General features: G+C 33.5%; 1 protein-coding gene across 1 annotated transcript in view; it reads left to right on the top strand.

The window, feature by feature from the left end:
- LOC139520436 (uncharacterized) overlaps positions 1-16,043 on the top strand; it is a 72,898-nt gene that overhangs the window by 19,330 nt on the left and 37,525 nt on the right. The window contains exons 3-4 of the mRNA XM_071313039.1: positions 5,229-5,458; positions 14,767-14,912. Coding sequence (XP_071169140.1) covers positions 5,229-5,458; positions 14,767-14,912 — 376 coding nt within the window. The remainder of the gene's footprint in view (positions 1-5,228; positions 5,459-14,766; positions 14,913-16,043) is intronic.

Raw genomic sequence — 16,043 nt, 5'->3', positions numbered from 1 at the left:
GGAGAGGAATTATTTTGCTTTCCATTCCTAGCAAAGTCCTATGTCACATCATCCTACAGAGGTTAAAGAAAGAAGTTGATAAGTTACTTAGAGACGAACAGGCTAGTTTCAGACAAGAGAGATCATGTATTGACCAAATTGCCACAGTAAGAACCATCATCGAGCAACACTATTGAATGGCAGACATCCCTATACTTAACATTTGTAGATTTCGAGAGGGCCGATGATAGTATAGACCATCAAGCACTATGGAACATCCTTAGAAATTACGGAATACTCATATCCGTCATCCAACAGCTCTATGACGGTTTTACATGTCAAGTGAGCCATGCAGCGCCTCTGACAGATCCATTTCCTGTAGCAACCGGTGTCAGACAAGGATGTTTACTTTTCCCTCTCCCTTTTCTGATAGTGATAGATTGGGTGAGTCGGAAATCATACATTACTCCTTTGGGTATTAAATAGACATTACAGTCATGCCATGAAGACCTGGACTTTGCAGACGGCATCTGCCAGCTTTCTCATCGCCATGAAGACTCACAAAATCAAGCAGCCAACATTGAAACAACTGCAAAACAAGTAGGACTGTACATAAATGCAAAAACGACAAAATCCATGAGGGTAAACACAAACCAACTTAACAAAACCAAAGTGAGAGATGCTGAAATTGAAGATGTCCGAGAATTTACATATCTTGGAAGTGTAATCAGTAAATTCAGTTGGGACAGATGAAGACATCCAATCAAGAAAAAGAAAAGCTCAACAAGCCTTTTCTGTCCTAAAACCAGCATGGAGGAGCAAAGCGCTCAGAACGAACACCAAAATCAGGATCTTCAACTCAATCTATTCTTCTTTATGGGTCAGAAACTTGGAGACTGACAGCTGCAGCTACAAAAACATTACAAGTTTTCATGAACAGGTGCCTATGAAACATCATTGGAATCAAGTGACCAAACACAATCAGCAACACAGAATTGTGGAAAAGGACAAGACAAGAACCAATAGAAAGAACGATAACAACACGAAGAAGGAAATGGATTGGACACACTTTATGTAAAAGCAACACAAATGTAACAAGACAGGCGCTAGATTGGAGTCCCCAGGGCCGTCGTAAAAGAGGGCGATCAAAATCCACCTGGCGCAGAGATTTAACATCTGATCTTCAGAAAATTTGGAAAACATGGGGTGAAGCAAAGAAACTAGCCAAGGAGAGGAGAAGATGGAAAGCTACTGTAGTCGCCCTATGTCCCCCATGGGACGAAGTGGATTAAGTTAGTAAGTAAGAATGTTTTCATGAGTAGAGTATTTGCATCAGAAAAATGAGGATGTTAAAGATTCCGAAAAGACAATGTAGGAGTGTGTTTAAAAAAATATCAACCATTGAATCTTCCTCAATTGAAAAAAAAACAACTTATATTAGACATCTGACTGTTATAAAGGTTATATTTTGAAATATCTGTTGATGCCAGGCTTTAATTAAAACAAACACAAAGCATAACACCAACTTTGGGGTGAAATCCATAGCACCCCATTAAAAGTAAATGGTCAGTACTGAAATGTTTTGACTGCATAAAAAATTGACAGCACAGCTCCTGAAAGGGAAAGGGGGGGGGGGGGGGGAGGGGGGGGGTCGAATGGGTCCTGGTCCCGAAATCCAGGGCTTAAAAACCTGAATTCCCGAGGTACCAAATTTAAAGAAATTTAAATCCCGACATCCCGAAATTCGAAAAAAGAATTACTGGATCCCGAAATCCCAAGCATTAAAACACCCAACGTCCCGAATAAGGTCCTGTCCTACCTCTCCTAAGGACATATTTCAATTAAATTCACACAGGCTACAGAGTTTGGGTATACTTGATATTGTAAGAGAGAGAATAATTGCAGTGAGTGGGACAGCCCCCCTTATCCTAAAGCAGCATACTCATTGCAATCGAAGATAGATTTGATACAGAGAGTGAATATTTATTTCTCAAGCCAACCATTTATTTTCTCTATATCTTTGTGTAGTTTGTGTGGCTTCTTATTGATTTAACATTTCAAATGTGCCCTTCCACCGTACATGCGTGTTTACAGGTATCCATGAAGTCACCGAGGAGTGGTTTCATCGTTGTCTTCTTCACAACGATTTAAAGAAAATATGGCATACTTCAGGCTGCTGTCGAATTGTTGAACCACTGATATTGGTTCCATAAAGTCAGTCTCAAAAGATTATGTATCCGATTTGTTTGAGACAGAAACGGTTATCGTGTCGGTTTTATGAATATCCGATGCATCAATTTTCATCGTCAATGATATTATCGAAGACATCATTCCATGTGCAATTCTGCCTGAATCAGTATACACAGTTTACTATGAAACTTTTCTGTGTATTATTTGCCTTAAAATAGACAGAAGACGACAGAACCAAGTACTCCTCCATGACTCCGTAGATACCTGTAAACAATCTCCATGTGCTTTACCATTAAAGGGTCTGATGAATGCTTGACAGGAAGGGAAGAAAAACCGAACTTCAAACATGTAATTGACCTAGACTTTAAATCAAATCCGGAAACGACCCAAAGTTCCGGATCGAGTCAATAGAAGTATTAAAAATAAATTCTTCAAATTAAAAGCAATAAAATTTTCACAGTCGGGCGGATTTTCGAAGGAAAACTGCAAACAAACAATATCTTAATTTAAGTCTAATAAAAAATAACATATCAATAAAGTGCATAAAATATTATAATTATATTTAGACAACATAAATTTTTTTATAGACATTAATGAAAAAGCATATCAATTTGTCCTATTCATAAAATTTGAAACATTGTCTTTTAAAAGATACAACTGTTTTAATCATTTTTATTTCCTTTGATAAACTGTTCCACATTTGAAAACAAGAATATATAAAAGTTTTAATGTTTTTTTTGTTTTTGACCTCTGAATTTGTAATGGTTTTTCATCAGCTGAACGTAATTTATAATTCTGATTATCAATAAAATGAAAATTTTCTCGTAAATAGTTAGGAACCATGTCCTGTTATTGAATTCGTTTTTTTCCAAATTTAACCATTCTAAACTATTAAACAATAAACTGGAGGATGTCATTAGGTCAGCTTCTTCTATAACCCTTGAAGATTTCTTAACTATAAATTTCAAAGTAAGTAAAGTAACATACTCTCTGCCACATCGTATGGCTTATTAACCGCTATATATTACATATCTAATGTTATACTTTACGCCTGTGCATGTTTATTGACAAGTGCATTGGCCTGACACACAGATGCTTTAAAAAAGCTACAGATATCAAATTGATATTCAGACTTTTTCGTAGACAATCTGACAACATCTTGGCAAAAGTCGAAGAACGACAAAAAGACAAACGGCATTCTACAAAACACAAAAAAAAACCTAACGACTGAGCAACACAAACCTTACTTAAAACCAGAGTTATAATATGTGCTCCAGAATGGTTAGAATGGTTAGCAGATTTGCTCCACATTTGGCATATGTGTGCTGCTCGTGTTTAAATGAAATGTACAAAGTTCTGAGGAAGAGCCGATTCACTAATTTACTAAGAATCATACATATAAAATATCAGCTGTCTCAAGCTAGGAAATCGAAGTAACGGCGCGGGTATCAAAGTTTAAATTGATCTACATGTAATTTTTTTCTAATGCTTGTATATAGTGTAAAACAAAAAGTACAAAAAGACAAGGGATTGCGTACAAAAAAAAATCAAGTAAATAATAACTTGCCTATTCATTAAGTTACCGAGACAAATTTAAAGAACAAGCTTTTTAGATAAGCAGTCAGAAATAAACTAGCTAATGGGTATGGTGATGTTGAAGTCAGTTCTGATACCAAATGAATCTAAACAAACCAAAGTATCACGACAATCGGAAACATTCGAGAAACCAATCATTTGATTTGCAAGGTTTAACTGCCGATCAGAAAAGAATTTTTTCTTGATTTTTGTTGAGGGATATTTAGAGTTTCAAGCTTCAGAACAAAATACTCTTTTCTGAATATGGTTCGTTTGTCAGTTGTCCTAGAAGTGCCCCGATATTGTTCTTGTACATTCTCAAATTTTACATACTTAACCGATAGATATGGCCAAAGTGTATTCTTTAATGAAGAAATGTTTAGAAATGTCCTCTGATGATGCACACAATCACACTATATGTTCACAAACATGCAGTCCACACTATATTCCATCGAACACAATTTCTGAGGCTTAACATTCATTATAGCAATATTATTAGGATTTGTACTATATATCTAGAAACGACCAATGTTGAAATTCGCCATTTATTTCACAGAGCCTTATTTGTACGAACATATATGTTCCAGCCAAGGGCCAAATTCCCACTATCCCGATAGAAGCCATCTGAGGTCTTAACTAAAAAACTAAAACTTAAAACTTTCACAATTCACAAACAAGATAAGAGACGGTTTAGTCATCCCAAATGCCATTGAAAGTGGTTAGTCTATACACAATGATTACATACGTATTAAGTTATTATATTAATTTTGTAAGTAATGCATTTCATTTCATACAAAAAGTCATGATAAAGTTTCAACTTAAAAGAGCTTTTGTTTTCCGTTTTGTCATGTAAAAATGTAAAATACTGAAACTATATGCTCAAGACCCAAATTTTAGACTTCTCTGGATATAAAGCATTTTTTTCAAAGCTTTCGATTCATTTTACATGTATATAGACTGTGTTGACGGCCGCTGGACTAAAAGATAATAGTAACCCCCATTCGCTTTTGTAAAATTGCATACTTTGATTCGTCAAAATTATTTTATTGTTGTTTTTAAATTTTTTATGCAAAATAGGATGAGGAAACAAATAGCAATTTTGAAATCATTCCATTTCAATAAGGTATTTAAATTGGAATTAATTAAAAATCCAAAGATTGTTTTATTTTGGAAAATGGTTGGCGACCTTTCATCTTGATTTCTTAACAAACTGCTCCTTGTTTTTACGACCACATTGATTTTACAGTACAAACATTTTCGAATCAATTGATAAAGGATATAGCCATGTAGCGATTCCGACGTTCATTTTTAGAAAATTCTTACTCTGGTTACCGGGATAAAAGCTGTGTTTTGTATATGGTAAAAATATATAATGAAGTTACAAAAAAAAAACCAAGATGGCACTGTACATGTAAATTGACAAATATATGTTCCATGAATGTTATTTCTATAGAAACTTAAATATCTTTTTCATATAAAATAAGGTGGACGAAGTCGTACAAGGACAACTTCTGGCACTTGAAGCCGTTTTAAAAGGATGTGACCACAGACTTAAGGAAAATTTACGAAAGGAACTTGCAGATAAAACAAAGCAGTGGATTGCTGTAAGACAACAACAAAGAATTCCAAGGGACATAGTAGACACCTATGCAGAACGGACGCTGGAAGTCATAACAAAAGGAAAAACAACTCATGCAAGGGAATTTCTTGATTCGTAAGTAAATTTTAAAGTTTACATTCATGTATTTGAATTTTTAAAGTATTTAACAAAAATGTGATGGTAGATATATTGCTTTATTTTAAACGAAAACCTCCACTTTCTTTTAGTACTTTTTTTTCTCTTAAATATTTCGCTTTATTTGAAACTATCTATCGCTTTAAGGAGGCATTCTTCCGAGGTGTCAGTCTCAATGTAATCTCGTCTGGAATTTATTTCCCTAAAACAGTAATGCAAGTAAAATATCAATGAATATAAAAAATATTATAATCAAACTAAATTCTGTGAAAAAAATGTGTACTTACAAAAAGTAGTTTTTGAGTAATCAAATTTAAAAAATGTATAAACAATCTGGTAAATGTCATTAGCCAACATATTGAGAAAATAGATTAGCGTACAAAGAAATGATTTAAATATATGTACATCCCATATAACTTTTTTCTTGTCAAAATTCTTAGATATGTATTTTTCCAAAATTTACAACAAAAATTTGATATACCATGCTTTTTAAAAAAAAAAAAAGAGAAAACTCCCAAATTTACAAAGTTAACAACATGGTCAATTTGGAACGAAACAGGCTGAGCAACAATATTTTTTAAACCTTTCTTATATAAACACCAACATAATATAGTTTTTTTTAAGTAAAATTTTTTCAAATTGGTCTAATTCATCTTTATTGAAAGTATGAAAAAAGTTTAATTGTAAGTGATTTTTTCACGACAATAGCTCAAAAATGGGTTAAAATCGACAAATAATAGGAAAATCATGAAAAAATAATTACTCTTTTACTAGTTACTCTCTAACAGTCATATAAATCCAAAATCAGGTTAAGAATTAAAGTTTAATTCTAGAAATTTTTGATTTCTCAGAGGTGTACATCCTTACATTGTAAGTCGACAGTAAGTTTAAAATAATTTCAACTTGATGTAAAGACCCACTATCCTCACATCATTAGAATATGTTTTTTTTAGTTAAAACAAACGTACAACCAATTTCTTCACATGATACAATTACAGATTAAAACAAAGTATAAAGATAAATTAGTATAAAAGTCATTGAAACAGCAACCCAATGGTAAAAACATAGCCGTCAACCATAAACAGCTGTCTAAATTCATTGCATGGTTAGAATTTATTAAAAACAGATTAAAACATTACACAATTATTTTAGTACTGACATATCAGAAAGGGAGAGGGAAAAAGAATATAAACAAGGAATAAGCTGTAAAATTGACAACAAACTGTGTTTCCTGTATTTTGAAAGGCGGTTTCAGGTTTCTTTACCTTCAACATTGTCTGCCTTTTTCAAATTTATCAAGGACCATGATAACTCTAGAACGCAAAAATAGAAATCATCAATATCAAACTTGACCCCCATTTTGTCTTCGGAAAACCCAGTTAAGAAGAAACTTGCATTTACAGAAATAAAGCGTCAAATTAAGCTTTAATAAATAATTCCCTTTATTGCAATTCTAAAAGTCAATATTATGAAAACGCGCACATATTAACCCGATTGAGGAATAATGTATATTTTATAAGGAGTTTTAGGAGTCAAAAGAACATCCTTATTAGCTACGAAATATACAAAACATTAAAATATTAATATTCGATTCATTTAAAAGATCCAGTTTTATCATGTTATATTTGAAATGAAAAAGTTCGATCAGATACCAGTTGGCACTATGTTTTATGTACGACTGATTCATAAATACTATAAACAGAAAACACTTTAGAGTCTATAAGTAGGTAAGTAAGTAAGTAAATTATTTATTATAGGGACATGTGTAAATATGTACAAATACAATATATGAAAAATATTTATACACCCGGCCCAATGGACCTATAAGTCACCTTAGATGAAATTAAATAATTATAAAACAATTATATCACGTTCTTGAATATAACAAATTATTCATGAAATTATCTTTTAGTTAACGAGTGTTAATTAAAAAAAAATTATAAACATGTGAGCTATCTATTAACAGAATTGCGTCTTTTGGTATATGCCTGTACAATCATTTAGCTAGTTTTCGAGTATGACTGATAATTAACAAAATAAGCTTTTCTTTATTGTCCATAGATATAAAGGAAGTAGTTAATAAAAGTTCACCAAAAACATGTTCTCGTATATCAGAATAGAATGTACAGTCTTGTAAAAAATGATTATCAGTTTCGGTCACGTCTGCAGTGCAAAATTTGCAGTCTTTCTTCTGGTCTTTCACCTATATATCGTCCTGTTTCTATTCTCAGAGGTAATATTCCACATCTGAATTGTGCTAAATGCGAGCGTTCGACATTAGTTAAATTTAGTTTTACATACTGTTCTTGAATAAATGTAGATTTGAAAGTAATATAAGTTCGAAGTGTTGGCACTTGTTGTATATCATCATTTCACATGTTTGAATAAAGGCGCTGAATGTTCATTTCTACAGTTTTCAAATTAAGAGCAGTTTTTGTATCAAAATAATGTTCTAAGTTAAGTTTAAAGAGAATGTCTTTCAAATCGCTACACCAATTGTCGGTACAACGATTATAGTCTGCATTTAAGGCAACCTTCGTTATGCGATCATCTTCAAATTTGAGGAGTCTGTTCCAATACCTGACCATGTTTATCCATCTTCGAAACTGGCTTGGGATCCATCCAACATCTCCATGTAGGGCGAGAGTAGGCGCAAAACGGTGAACACCATGAAAATATCGTATTGTACGGTTTTGAATATTGTCTATTGTTTGAAATTTTCTGTATCCCCAAACACTTGAGGCATAATCTAAGATAGGAACTACACACGAGTAATACAGTTTTTCGCAGGCATTAAATCCGAAGTCTTTATTGTTATGAATTTTGGATATGATCGACCCTAGTGATCTCCCACTGCCTTTCGACAAATTTTCCGCATTGGTTATGAAACTTCCGTTTAGACCGAATGTAATCCCTAAATATTTGTAATTTTCAACCTTCTCCAATTTGTTTTTTCCAACTGTAAATTCAAAAATAGTTTCTTTGGTTCTTGGTTTTCTGAAATGCATACATTTAGATTTATCTGTACTTATTAATACCCTCCAACGTTTACACCATTGATGAAGTTTATTCAACATACACTGAAGATCTTCAGTCGACTTTGCAACTAACGCTATATCATCCGCATACAATAATAGTGATAACTTTGTTTCAAGAAAGTCTACTCCAAGATTAAGGTCATTAATTTCTTTGACAAGATCATTTATAAATATAGAGAAGAGTGTCGGCGATAAATTATCTCCCTGTTTCATACCAGTTTTACAGCAAAACCACGATGTTAGTTTACCGTTTATACGAACACAGGACTCAGAACTTTGGTATATAATTTATAGTTTTAACAGAATTGTACAACTTCCCATCAACTTTATGCAGCAAAAGTTTGTATAACATCATATCTCTGTCAATAAAATCAAAACACTTCTTCAGATCGATGAATGCAACAAATACTGATTTATTATTTCTAATGACATTATTCAAAGTTAATATATGGTCTTCACATGATCTATTTTTTCTAAATCCATTTTGTTCGTCGGCAAGAATATCATTATTTTCAAGATGACTGACGAGCCGATGGTTAATAAAAGAACTATACAATTTGCTAGTGCACGACAACAGACTTATACCTCTGTAGTTCATTGGTACTCGGAGATCTGATGACGGGTCCTTCAAGATTGGACATATGATGGCTTTTCTCCAGATAGTTGGAATTATACTGGTGTCAAATATTAGTTGGAAGAGTTGTTGTATTGTTTGAATGACTATTGGGTACTTTAAAACGCCGTACGGAATTTGGTCGGGGCCACTTGCTGATTTTGATTTTGCATGCATCACTATATTAGTTATTTCATCAATCGTAATATAAGAATTTAAATCCTCATTCGGAATAAATAACGGATCTTCCATTTCAGATTCCAATAACTGTTTATGAACTTTTGACTGATTATAATGGTCATTTTCAAATTCGGTGCTGTTTTTCCCGTTGTATAGATTTTCAAAGGGCCATTTGTGAAGCACGTCCTGCTCGTTCGTTAAGATTTCACCAGATTCATCAACGACTTCCATCGGAATATCCTTCACCTCTCTAGGACCAAGCTTTCTGATCTTTTCCTTGAACTCATTAGGGTTATAGCTTTCTTGTATGTGCGTTCCGTTCGTCTGAGATTTTAATCAAAAACATTTCTCGCTTGACTGTACTCGCGTCTGAGAGCTGATTTAATATTTCGATTTCCGTCACATTGTATAAAATCATTTTCTTTGTGACGCATGTCATTCCATAAATTCGTTAGGTTATCATTCCAATACGGTTTCCTGTTTTTAAGTCTTTTATTGGCTCTATCATACCCAGCTTTCGGTATATTTTCGTTCATTTCAGTTAAAATTTCAGTGCACAAATTGTCATAAATTTTGTCTACATTATCTTGGGTTTCCCTACATCGCTCAATTTTATCAATTACCTCAAATAGTGCAGACCTTCTAATATCGCTTACAATGAAATCTAACGGAATGTGGTCAAGCTTGAAACGCGGTTGGCTGTTAGTTTGATCTTTAATCCCATACGAAAGTCCATGATGCGTAACTTTAAATTCACACATAATAACCGAATGATCAGGTATTTTGATTTGTCACCAATTAGTCCTAGCAACCTATTTTCGTTAACAAATGACTGAATGGTTAACACCTTGAAGTAATTCATATATTCATAAATATCCTGCTGGACGCATATATAATCTACTACGGCTTTCCCTTTTTTCGATATAGAGGTAAAATTGTCGTTAGGAAATCTTCCGTTAAGTACACAAAATTTTGCTTCATTCAGAAAATCTTATAGTTCCTGTCCGTGCTGATTGATACTTTTGTCTAACGGTTGTCTTTTAGGTAGATTATCGATATCATTCAATGTTTCCGAAAGAGATCCAATTCGTGAATTAAAATCTCCTATCAAATATATTTCATTATTCTCGTTGTTCATGTATATTTGCGATAACAGATGTACATAGAAACTTTGAGAACTACGGCCTCTACTTGAGTTCTCGGGAGGCAAATAACACGCAAATACAATAAATTCAAATTCAGTAGAACGGCCGGTAAATTTTATCCCAAGAATTCCATCAAATGACTTATCAACCACGGAAATATCAAAAAGTTCAATAGCCAGTTTTTAACCAGTACCCCGACTCCACCAGATGCTTAATGCGCCTTTCTGTGTATTTTAGATCTATTAAAGCCAAACCATGTATACCCAGGGACACTAATTGTATCTTCGTTAGTAAAATGAGTTTCACATAGGGATATTATATCACAATTAGTTGCTTTTATAGTTTCAATTCTTAATGTACTGTTTTCATTAGGCCATCCACAAATATTTAAATGACATAGTTTAATGGAGTCAATAGGCCGGGTGGGCTGTTACAAGTGATCGTTTGCATGGGTTTCAGGTTGTAAAGTTTGTTGAAGATTTCTCGGTTTGATGCGTCTAGTGCATCAACACGCAGGCTTCTTACTTGGGCATTAGGTAGATTACGCAACACTGCATGTGCATTCATTTCGATCAAGCGTTCTATCCTAGATTTACTGCTTTTTATGAAGACCTTATTGTATACGGCATTGTCTTTTAGTTTTATTTTGTTTCTCGGAACTTGTACTTTTTCATGCGTGTTTCGAAAGCTTATTTTCACGATTCCGGGTCTGTTGGTTGATCTTGTTGGTAAGCGTACCGCACCAGTTACTTGGACGTTCTGAGTTACCTCATCTCCAAGAGCGGAAATTAGGCTCTCAGCTTTTTGTATTAGATTTCCATGCTCTGTAACCGGAATACCACTGGCTGTTATTGTTATTTCATTGTTATCTAATGGGTTTAAAGGTTGTACTGTAGTTTATATACCGTTATCAATACTGTTTACTAGGTGAGAGTTGATCTGTTTTCCCTGTTCTTCGACATTGTCTATGCGTGATTGAATTGACTGGATAGTATTGATTATTTGATCGGTACGGTTAGTTTCTCTAGCAAGATCTAGTGATATTTCATCACGAAGTGTTCTAATTTTGTTGTCAACACTAGCAATAAGATCAGTTTTCAATTTGTCAAGATTGGAATCAAACATGCGTTTCATACCCTCTTGAACAACTTTTATTAATGTATCTATTTTATCGGAACGGGGGAATCGACGTTTGATTGTTTTTGTAGATTGCCGCTTGATGCCATTTTTATTTCTTTCGTGTTTGACTTTGGTGTCTTGGGTGGCTTTGATGGCTTTGGTGTCTTTGGCGGATTTTATTGACCAGTTATCAAGTTCATCAAATTTTTCACTCGAGTCGTATAATATAGAGTTAGTTTGATTCAACAATTCACTCACCGATATACTGGTATCGTGATTACAACTCGTTAGGTCCTCGAGTTTGAAATGTTTTGGTTCACAGTGTAAAGACGTAGGATAATCGGAGTGTCAGTTAGCCAACATTCATAGAAACAAAAGTAAAAATAATATTTTACAAAAACAAAACTAAACAAAATTATAACATGCAAATGAATACAAATAAACAAAATAAACAACTGAAATGTTAGTAAGTATAAATTGAAACTAATCAGAAAATGTCTCATCACATCTGCTATCATACACTCTGTTTGCGGTCAAGATCTAGGACGTCGCTTGGAACGAACATCAAATACTTTCAGATTGAATTATTCTAAACTTTTACTTTATTAAACTTTTCACTATTTAATATTGACTTGTATACACTTGTAACATCAATAAGATGTATGGCTCATTATATATTCACTTATAAAATATATTTCACTAATTGCATAGCTTCTATATTGATATGCCACTTCCGGTAAATCAAACACGGCCTTCCGGTAAAACTAACACCAACTTATAAAAGCAAATACGTAATTTCTGCCACATAACATATATATATTGGCCGTTGTATGATACGTTAAACTAAACCTCACAACTGGTATTTGGGAAGATATGTGTCAATAAATGGGACGTACGTTGTCTGACCATTTAAAAATTGCCACTCCAAAACTGAGCATTAAAACTGCATGGACCAACCCCTGAAACAAATAATTGAACCCCAAATACATTTATAATCAAATGAAAACAAGATTTCAAACCATAAATCGACCGCCACGTGAATGAAAAGTCTCCGGGTCTGTTTGATATGTCAAAATGACAAGTTAATGATAACACCTTCAAAAATATAAATAAATGTTCTTACCTGAGCTTATTCATTATATTGTTCTGTGAATCTCCATGTTCTCAATTGACAATTCTGAGGTATCACCAAATATAAGTGAACTACAGCAGACAGAACGTCTGTTCACATCAAAATCTAGGTGTGCTCTGCCTAACCACTTCATCTGTATGAAAAACCATGTGCTACTTGTCACATGATTTTTACCTGACGCGTAAATCAATGAGTGGGGTGCCAATCAGGGTGCAATTTAAACATACCTTTATAAACCATGAAAATAAGATAGTAAACTGCCTTTCATGAATTACAATTTATGAACAATAAGCAAATAACTAATAAAAAATAACATTCACATAATGAAGTTCGTCACACACAGTCTTGTTGCGAATCACTACCACTGCTGCCCCTGTTCCCTTTCTTTCGTTTCTTATGTTTCTGTTTATCCTTTGTCATTTATGAGTATCTGACACTGGTTTTGGTTCACAATAAAAGGTCCATATAATCACATTTTGAAATTTCATGAGAGCGAAAAGTTTACACGTCCATTTTACATGATAAGTCACGTGATATTCCTTTCTATCTATACTATTAAACGAGAAGACCTCATTTTGTGTGTCGCTTCTCTTCTTTCCACAATAAATTAATCAACACGCTTCTGTGTCCTATAGGTACAGTGCATAGTCGCATTTTTCATCCATTCGTATGACTATTCAGATTGAGTTATTTTGGGAGAAAAACGAGACAAAAGGCATCCGGATATTGTCCCGTCATTGGACAAAATTTTAAGTCAGATTAGACTTCCGCTTTGCGTTTTTCTGTATACTTTGAACGAATAAAGTGTATTTTCAGAATTCTATCTGCTATCATTTTCAAGTTTACTATCCACGGCGGTCACAGAGTTTATTAAGGGTCTGTATACTTTATCTATGACCACCATGGATCTATTAAAAACTTAAGAATTGAAAGTAAATACACTATATTTATATAGTAATGAACTCGGTAATGAATGTTCATAATATACAGATAAGCGCTAAAATTATTCATGTGAACTTTTGATACCTTTTCTGAAATTCTCCAGTCATTAAATCTTTTACAAAATTCATTGATTACAAAAAAAAAGAAGATGTGGTATGATTGCCATGTTGACAACTCTCCACAAGAGACCAACATGACACAGAAATTAACAATTATAGGTCATCGTACGGCCTTCAACAACGAGCAGAGCCCACACCGCATACTCAGCTTTAAAAGACCCCGAAATAACAATGTAAAACAATCAAACGAGAAAACTAGCGGCCTTATTCATGTTCAAAAAATGAACGAAAAACAAGTATGTAACACATAAACAAACGACAACCACTGAATTACAGGCTCCTTACTTAAATGTTCATAACATACTAAATGTATGTTCATATTGAAACTGATAGACAACCAAAAATTGGGAATTTTGGAAATAAAGGAGGAGGGATAAAAAAAATTCTCCAGTCATTCAATATTTTACAAAATTCTTCCAACAACACTTTACACACTTTAAACTACGCTCTGAATGCCCGCGATGTCGCGGGTGTACCGTGTTCTAGTAAGTACTTAAAACAAAAACTGATCCTGTCTTGCTGATTTTTACGAGGTGTCTTATTATCGTCCATTTACACAACTTTATGTGGTTAAGCTAATTGGTTGGCCCCTTTAAATTCGAGTTTTTGTTTCGTGTAATAAGCTAACATGTTTTATTAGTTTTACAATTTGGTATCTGAGACTTTAAATGATTTACAATATGGTATTTTAAATGCGGACATCGAAGGAAAATCAGAATCAAAGTTATTTAAATTAATTCATATCGATCAAGACTCTCATTCTTATATATTTTTAATCATTATTCAAATTTTGACGAAACATACAAATTTTTTATTTTTTAATCTTTATTTAAAGAAAAAGCTTTTTATTTAGAAATATACTAATTTAAAAAAATAATTTAAAAACGTCCTGATGTAAAATAAATTAAGATGAAATTAGTCGTACTGCTCTAATTTTAGAACTTGTTTACTGTTGAATTTCATATTTACAAAACTTTTGATGTTGATATAATTTGACAGGAAATCGAAAGACTTTTCTGAATTTAGTAAAGACGATGCAGAAATGATTATGCATGCAAAGCACAAAGCTTCAGAAGTTGACAAAAAATTTCAAAAGAATCCTGAACTTAAAGCCACGGGACCTGAGATAAGAGCTGTTGGAAAAGGTGAGCATTTTAGCATTCATTATTTGTTCTCTTCACCAGTCAAAAGATATAACTTTTGTGTATTGTTCCTTAAATAAATCTCATTGCTGGAAATTAAAACTACGAGAATGTGAGTTGTGACAGTATTTAACCGACGGGAAACTAAAAGAATGGTATAAAATCCTCAGTTACGGTTATTGAAAATTCTTGTTTTCACATATATATGTATACACAACTCTAAATTCAAAACAATATATACTGAGCCAAAAAAGTTTAGCAACAAAAATGTGAAATTTTATTTTATTACAAAATCATAATTTTAATAATAACATAATGGAATTATGACATGTCAAAAGCAACATGAATGTTTATCACTCACATTCATTAGGATTTTATTTGTATGGAGCGCGGGAGGGTCAAAATGCGGAAATCAGTATAGTGTTATTATTCAAAATCAATTTCTCAGCCATGCCCTAAGTGCACCAATGAAGGATTGGCAGGCACACCAGCAGCTGCCCTTAGTCAATGCACTACTCTTGTGGCCGGAAAAAACTTGTCACGTGTTGACGTTAAGTGAAGGTAGCGCTCCTCCCTTGACGATAGTTTTTTTGGTCTACGAGATATCGACTTCCTGCTAACCGAATACTTACATACTAGTATTCTTAAACAGTCAGGATTCTACTTCATCAAAATTATCTCCCCACCACGCCAGTTAATGAAATCCATTGTAGGGATGACGCGCTGCCGATTTTTAAAAGTGTTGAAAACCGATTTTATCCACATCGTACCTTGTCCTTTGTTGTCAGGCTTTATGTGAACATGGTTTACTGCGCGATTTGCTTTCAGATTTATCGCCCATCAACATCCTGTTAACCGAATTCTTAAAGCGGGGTAACACTAGTGAGCAGTACAATGTATACTATTTCGTACAGCATATATTACCTATGTGTATCCCATTTGGAACTATTAACATCCCCAACAGTAATCTAATTCGTATTTATATAGTCAACATACAACGATGACATTTCATACATTCCTGGACAATAGGACATCATGCGTCTATGTATGCCACCTATATGCACAATGTCGTGCCATATATACCAATTTTGTTCATGCCGTTTCATGTCATTTTGAACCATATAGTCAAACTAC

The sequence above is a fragment of the Mytilus edulis genome, chromosome 4 (assembly GCF_963676685.1).
Source record: "Mytilus edulis chromosome 4, xbMytEdul2.2, whole genome shotgun sequence".
Taxonomy (NCBI): Eukaryota; Metazoa; Mollusca; class Bivalvia; order Mytilida; family Mytilidae; genus Mytilus; species Mytilus edulis.
This window is presented reverse-complemented; position numbering and strand designations above follow the sequence as displayed.